This window comes from Myotis brandtii, unplaced genomic scaffold (assembly GCF_000412655.1).
Source record: "Myotis brandtii unplaced genomic scaffold, ASM41265v1 scaffold358, whole genome shotgun sequence".
Lineage (NCBI taxonomy): Eukaryota > Metazoa > Chordata > Mammalia > Chiroptera > Vespertilionidae > Myotis > Myotis brandtii.
Window position 1 is genome coordinate 3753795 of NW_005363772.1, and position 7674 is coordinate 3761468.

The window sequence follows — 7674 nt, forward strand, 5'->3', positions numbered from 1 at the left end:
CCTCTAGTTTTCATATAAACATAGCTGCTTATTTATGCACAGATTCTCTGTGGAAGAATAAAGAAGAAACTAATAGATGTTGTGGTGAGGACATCTGGGGGCTAGAGATCAAGATGATATCGTAGACCTACTCCTTTCTGAATGGTCTTTTGAACCATAAGACACTTTTAGACTCTAGTTTCTAAAGTGGACATTTATTTTTTATTTGTTTATTTACATGTTTGCATGTGAGTGCACACAGAGCTACACAGCCACGATGGCTTTGGAATTTGGACCCTCACTGTTAAATCATGTATTGAGTCAGTCAACAAATAGTTACCCGGCCTCTCTCTCCCCATCGTGTGCAATCTACCGAGCTAGACAGCCTTCAGGCAGAATGGAATCAGTACAAGGACAGCAGGTGCTCCTTGGGGCCTGGAGAGATCACAGTGTTCTCCCTCTAACAGTATTTAGGGCAAGCCTAAGCTGTAGACCGAAGGCATAATCACAGCATCTGTGTTGATTGCGTGCCTTGCAGTTTGCTAAGGAAATTTACCGAAATGGATCACATCTTGGACAGATCAGATGATGAGGACAACATTTTCTTTGAAAATCCTCAAACTGACTCCCTTCAAGAGGCAGCTACTAAAAAACAGGTAAGGGAGAGACTTCAATGTCACGGTGGGGAAGAGAGGAACTTCTTATCTCCAAGCCGAAAGGCAATCTCCGAGGGTTTCCTTGTGGTACATCGGTGCAAGACCTCCAGAGCTTGCAACCAGGAGGGAGGCTTTGTCTCCTCTGAGGGCTGCTGTGAGCACTGCGGAGGCGTGCTAGCCGTCTGCAGAAAACTGTGCAGCACTTGTTACTCTTGTCCCTGGGATTTGTGACATTTTTCACCTTCGTGCAGATTACCACATGTAAAATCCCCCCTGCTCACAGGTTGTCTTCCAACAGAAGGCGTCAGAAATATCTAATTACTCTTAATTCAGTCTAAACCCTGCTCAGTCTTTGAAATTCAGTCACCCAGCTGACAAGGAGTGGGGGGAATTAAGACAAAGCCTGAGCTTGTCCTGGAAAGAGGTTATGCTTTCACTACCATTTAGATCAAAGCAAAGGCCGAGGCCCCCTCTATTATTGTTGAACAATATTTCCATAGATTCCCCAGGCATATTGGCTATAGGGAAATTGAGGTGTGTGTGTTGGGGGGGGGGGCTGTCTATGATCTTGGGAAACATGAATTGAAGCGATCACTTTACCAATAGTTTCATCTGATTCTTTGTGGGCATCTAGTGCCTGGATTCCAGGAAAAGGCTGCTACCATTAGACCCGCTTTGCCACCACATCTCTCCTGCCTTCACGTGCTCTCCTGAGTGCTGTTAGTCAGTGAACTGTGACATCACTTGTTGACCCAGGACAGAATAAGTCTAATTAGAGAATAACATTATTCCCTGTGTACGAGTTTATCGAATAGTCCACACTCTCAGGCTATTCCTTACAAATTTCAAGTCAGGGCACAAGGTTTAGCAAAATGTGTTTAAATTGTTATGATTGTATTCTTCCTATTAATTTATTTACATGGAAAAATCTACAATTGCATAAATAAATCACATGCAGTTACATAATTAACACTTTGTATTTATAAATTAGCCTCTCTGCTGATAATAGGACAAATCTATGACTACTTGAGAAAGAAACATTTTTCTCTTATTCTCTGAAAGCAAACCAGAAGGTCTATACTTGGCATAAACTGACACTTTTTTGTTTTTATAAGGGAAGATCATAAGATTTAAAGGACAGGTTCAGAAAATGAACAGAGTTAATAGAAGTTAAAACACACACACACACACACACACACACACACACAATTGTTGGTTTAATTAATAAAATCGACTTTAGTCAAACTGCCAAAGCTGCCCTATCTAACCATCAAAGTACACCCCCCCCAATATTTAGAAATGAATACTATTTTGCTCTGGTTTCACATTCCTGATCCCTCCCACTGTTCTACACAGTGTTGACTTTGGATGCCAGGTGAGTGAACAGACTTTCCTTTTTCCTGCTTTTGTCTGCATCTCTCACAAGCAAAATGTATTTGCCTACTTCTGGAGTCTGTTTATTCTAAAACTGCTTATTGAGCATCCATTATGTGCTGGGCACTGTGAAGTGTGGGAGACATAGAACCTCTTTCCCCTCAGTGAGCACTCATACTAGGAAGGGCTCAAACAAGGAAATAACAGCCATGTGCGACAGATCCATGCGAGGAGTCTCGGATGTGCTATCAAAGTCATGGCAGGGGCCGTACAGGGAGATGGCCAGGAATATGACAACTGAGTTTTGAAGGATAAACTGGATGGGGAAAACATTTCAAAAAGATGGGACTACACCTGCAAAGACAGAGGGGCCAGAAAGAAATTGTGTTCTGAGAGAGGAAGGGTTCTGGGAAAGGAAAGGTATGATGGGCAAGTAGGTAGGCAGGACACTAAGCTGTGGAGATAATGCAGGATGCAGGCTGGAAGCCAGGACACTGCTAGGAGTCAAGAACAGATGAGGACTGAAGGAAGGCACTGACCGGCAGCAGGATGCCATGAAGATGGGGGGAAAGGACACCGACTTAAAGACAGGTGTTCTTGGGCTTGGACACCAAGTGGGTATGACATGGATAATAAAGAGAAAAAGGGATGTCTGCCAGGAAAATGCAAGGACCTCTTCCAGCATCTGGCAGAGGCATCTGGATGGATAAGGAGCCCATATGAGAGGATGGGGAACCTGGACAAGGTAGAGGGGAATACGATGAGTTCAGTTTTTTGCTTGCTGAAACTGAGGTGCCTATGGCACATCCAAATGGAGACATAGGAGCTCTTCAAAGAGCTGCCCATAAATAGAAAATAGTGCCCTGGGACATGTATCTCATACAAGCACACTTTTAGTTTGTTATTAAAACATATAATTCTTTATGTGTTCAATCCTGCAGATTAAAAAATATCTTTTATTCATATTTTCTGCCCTTTGACCCTTTTGTGGTACATTAACCATTCTAGTGGATTGATTACTAAAAGCAAGAAATATCGTCATAGATTATCGGACATAGAACTCTAGACATGATCCCGTCCAATTTTCTTATTCTAGAACAGAAAACAGCTTTAGGGGGTTAGGTGGATGGTTCAGCATCCACGGCAGTAAAACAAGGCTTAGAATTAAGATCCTCCAATTCCCAATCTTTCTCTACATGTCAGTGTATCTGCTGCTTTTGACTATCTAATCAAACGGATTAGTGAGCCTGGCCGGGTGGCTCATTTGGTTGGAGCCATCCTCTCACATACCAAACGGTGGCAGGTTTGATTCCCAGTCAAGGCAAGTACCTAGGTTGTGGGTTCAATCCCAGGTTGGGGCACATACAGGAGGCAACCCAATTGATTGTTCTCTCCCTCTCTCTTTCTCTCCCTAAATCAATAAAAATTTATACTCAGGTGAGGATTTAAAAAATAAAGATTTGATAGGAAGAAATTGAAATTGTAGATGCCTTTTTTCCACGAAGAGGTAGTTAAATATAGTTAAGTCATACAATACTTGGGAAATCTAGCCATGGTTTCTTCATCTATAAATGTGATAATGATCGTCGTATCACTGATGTGGTGCCAGTGGGTTGTGAAAGTGACAGTGATAGGGACTAGGTATTTCTTAATCTGAACTCAAGGCCTGGATATGATGAGAAGAGCCATGGTCTTGGAATCAGAAAAACAAATTCAAGTTCTGGTCCATACACTTACTAGCCATATGTATTGTTTTCCATGTTTGCTGTAACAAATGACCACAATAAGCAATGTATTATAAAAGTATTCTCTCACCCTAACCAGTTTGGCTCAGTGGATAGAGCATCAGCCTGAGGATTGAAGGGTCCCGGGTTCGATTCTGGTCAAGGGCATGTACCTTGGTTGCAGGCACATCCCCAGTAGGGGGTGTGCAGGAGGCAGCTGGTCGATGTTTCTCTCTCATCAATGTTTCTAACTCTCTATCCCTCTCCCTTCCCCTCTGTAAAAAATCAATAAAACATATTTTTTTTAAAAAAGTATTCTCTCAGAGTTCTGGAGGCCAGAATTCCGAAACCAAGGGGTCGCAGAGCCACGCCCCCTGGGAAGGCTCTAGGGGAGAACTCTTCCCTGACTTTCCCAGTGTTGGGTGGCTCCAGGCACTCCTTGGCTTGTGGATGCCTGTTTTCACGTGATCGTCTCAGTTGTGTTTGTGTTCTCTCTTCTGTCTCTCATTAGGACACTCATCATTGAATTTAGAGCCCACCCAGGTAATTAAGAAGGATCTCATCCCAAGATCCTTAACTTACATTTGCAAAGACTCTTTTACCAAATAAGGTCACATGACAGGGTCTTAAGACCGTAGACATAACTTTTTGAGGTGACTGCTTAGCCCACTACACCATATGACCTTGGGCAAATCACTAAATGTGAACAGGCGAGGGGATTTCAATACCTTCCTTTATCACCCTAAAGTCCATCATGAGAATTAAAAGAAATAACACACACGAAAGAAATTTGTAAAGAGTTATGTGAATGCTAGTTATTCTACTGACTTGGCCAGTAATTTATACAAAGATTTCAATAAAAGATTGATCTCCACTCTAACCTTTTCTCCTTTCAGTCTGAAAATAGTTTTGCTGAAGCACAAGAATTTCAGACCAATCCTTTTCAAAGGGAAGGAGAAACATGTTACAGTGTAGTCACTAAAGATAAGAAATGTTCAGAGAGAAATCATTGTCAGTTGTGTGCGTGCACAGACTTGAAAGACCAGAAAATGCCTTCGATGTTTTTCTAGAACAAGGCAAAGAATAAAGACACAAAGAAATAAATTTTGTAGGTCAAACTGACAGAGTAGGTTTTTCCCTCTAAACTCTTTATTATAAACAAAAACAAACAAAAAATCAACTTAGCCCTGGCCAGGTAGCTCAGTTGGTTAGAGTGTGGTCCCAATACACCAGGTTGTGGGTTCGATATCTGGTCAGGGCACATACAAGAGGCAACCAATGAGTACATAAATAAGTGGGACAAAAAATTGGTGGTTTTCTCTTTCTCTCTCTTTTCCTCCCTATCTCTCTCTCTATAATTAATCAATAATTTTTAAAAACTTAAAATATATATATTGATTTCTCATATTCTCATGCTTATATTTTAAAATTGTTGCCATTTGTCACATTTGCTTTATCTTTATATATGTAAATAGATGGAATATTTTGAGCCATTTAAAAGTAGGTCAAAGCATGACACTTCATCTCTGTTTATTTCAGATAGCATCACTAAAAACACTTTCTTCTATACAAGCAAAATGTCATTATCACTTAGAAAAATTAGCAATAATTCTACACAGTAATCTAATAGTCTCAATTCTCTAAATATTCCAATTCTCTAATTAACATCCAAATGTCTTTTGTGGCTGTATTTTTTTTAAAACCAGTATCCAAACAAGATCTATGCAATGCATTTGGTTGTTATATCTCTTTAGACTCTCTTAATATAGAACAGTCCCACCCCCTTTTTCTTTTCCTTGACACTGACTTTTTTTTTTTAAGAGACCAGTCCTCTTATTTGAGTGCAGTGCTAGAGTCCGTGGAAAAATGGAATTCTATTACTCATCAGCACTGAAAAGAGCTGTGTATGTGGACACCGAGGTTCTACATGTCCCTGCCCCAGCCTTCCTCTGTCAACGGAGCAGGAGAGCATGTCTTACAAATGCATTAGAAGGCTCCGGCCTCAGAGAAGGCTACTAGTATGTGCTTGCCCCCAGAGAAGGGGCCTGGGTAGGCTAGAGGGACCACCACCTGTTGTGATAACCCTTCTGTTCTGCTTTGCTACTTTCATGATCACTATCAGGATATGTTGGAGCTGGAGGCTGAGAGTGACCAGGACCTGCAGAGTAAACAGGATGAGCAAGAAACACATGATGCTCAATGTGAGGACCCTCAACTCTCCACATCTTCGCAGTTTTCAGAGAACATCCCTAAACTGTAAGCTTCGACATAAGCAAAAGGAAATGTGTAATATGTTTTGTGGAGGGGAAAATGAAATTTAGCAGAGAACTTAGGGAAAGCTTTGGAGATTTAAAATACATACTTGAATTAAACCATGAAGCACTCATGTGCACAAGTAACTACCTACACGTTCAGCAAGAATGCAGAATAAAGACATTTCTAAGGATATAGGTAGAGCCATATCACTCTCAGGTAATTTTCTAGATATGAAAAGTATTCTAATTATCATTAAAATATATTGTTAGGCCTTTGTAGACCCTTTCCCTATTGTATACCTCTCCATCCCGCTGAGCTGCCACCACTATCCTGAAATCAATACTTAACATTCACTCTATACAGGGAAATTAAAAAGATATCTATTGTTTTTACTAAATATAAAAATAGGCTTTATTTTCTCCATTCTTGAAAAGATCTGTTATAATGGGTATCAAATACATTCCCAAACTTCTTTCTTGAGGCCTAACTGCCTCTGGGGCCTATTTTGGTGACAGAAAATGAATAAGCAAACCAACTTACCCTTTAAAAGAAGAGGGTTCGGACCATGTGAGATGTTTCCCATTGTTTTTACCTTAAAACTGATTATAATCATATTTTTGCAGGAGTCAGGAGAACATATTTTTCCAGCTAAACCACTGGAATACACAGATGGGTCTACAAGTGAAAGAACTCGGAGATGATCACATGGGCTGGATGAAGAAAATTAACAGTATTATACAAAAAGTAACCATATCAGAAAGCACAGTGAAGAGGTAATTGTAAAGTGCTGAGGTTGGTCAGAAAATGATTAAAATTTTCATAGCTTCAGAAATTTTAGAAACTTGGGGCTTAAGGTGGTAAAGTTCTTAGGAAAGTCTCTAGGATGAGAAGTATAAAGTCTTATGTTAGAAGTTAATGTCACACCTGTCAGAATGGCTATCATCAATAAATCAACAAACAACAACAGTTGGGGAGGATGTGGAGAAAAAGGAACCCTCATGTACAATTGGTGGGAATGCAGACTGGTGCAGCTACTGGGGAAAGCAGTATGGAGTTACCTCAAAAAATTAAAAATTAAACTGCCATATGACCCAGCGATTCCACTTCTGGGAATATATCCAAAGAAACCCGAAACACTAATTCAAAAGAATATATGCACCCCTATGTTCATTGCAGCATTATTTACAATAGCCAAGATTTGGAAGCAGCCCAAGTGCCCATTAGTAGACGGGTGGATAAAAAAAAGCTGTGGCACATTTACACAATGGAGTACTCCTTAGCTGTAAAAAAGAAATCTTACCTTTTGCAACAGCATGGATGAACCTGGAGAGTACCAGTATTAAGCTAAGTGAAATAAACCAGTCAAAGGAAGACAAGTACCATATTTCACTTATATGTGGAATCTAATGAATAAAACAAGTTGGGGAACAAAATAAAAACAGAGTCATAGATACAGAGAACAGACTGACAGTTGTCAGAGGGGAGGTGGGCTGGGTGAAAAAGGTGAAGGGATTATGAAAAAAAAAAAGAAAGAAAGAAAAGAAAACTCCCTGGCCAGAAAGTTCAGTTGGTTGGGGCATCATCCTGTACACCAAAAGGTTTTGATCTGACCCCTGGTGAAGTCATGTGCAGAAGGCAACTGATTGACGTTTCTCTCTCATCTCTCTCTCTCTCTCTCTCTCTCT

The 7674-nt window shown here is 40.5% G+C and overlaps 1 protein-coding gene across 2 annotated transcripts in view; it reads left to right on the top strand.

The window, feature by feature from the left end:
* Positions 1–434: 434 nt before the first annotated feature.
* SMCO2 (single-pass membrane protein with coiled-coil domains 2) overlaps positions 435–7674 on the top strand; it is a 23143-nt gene continuing 15903 nt past the window's right edge. For both annotated transcript variants that reach the window (XM_014544287.1, XM_005871840.2), the window contains exons 1-3: positions 435–635; positions 5856–5989; positions 6613–6762. In XM_014544287.1, the coding sequence (XP_014399773.1) occupies positions 540–635; positions 5856–5989; positions 6613–6762 (380 nt within the window). In that variant the 5' untranslated portion in view covers positions 435–539. The remainder of the gene's footprint in view (positions 636–5855; positions 5990–6612; positions 6763–7674) is intronic.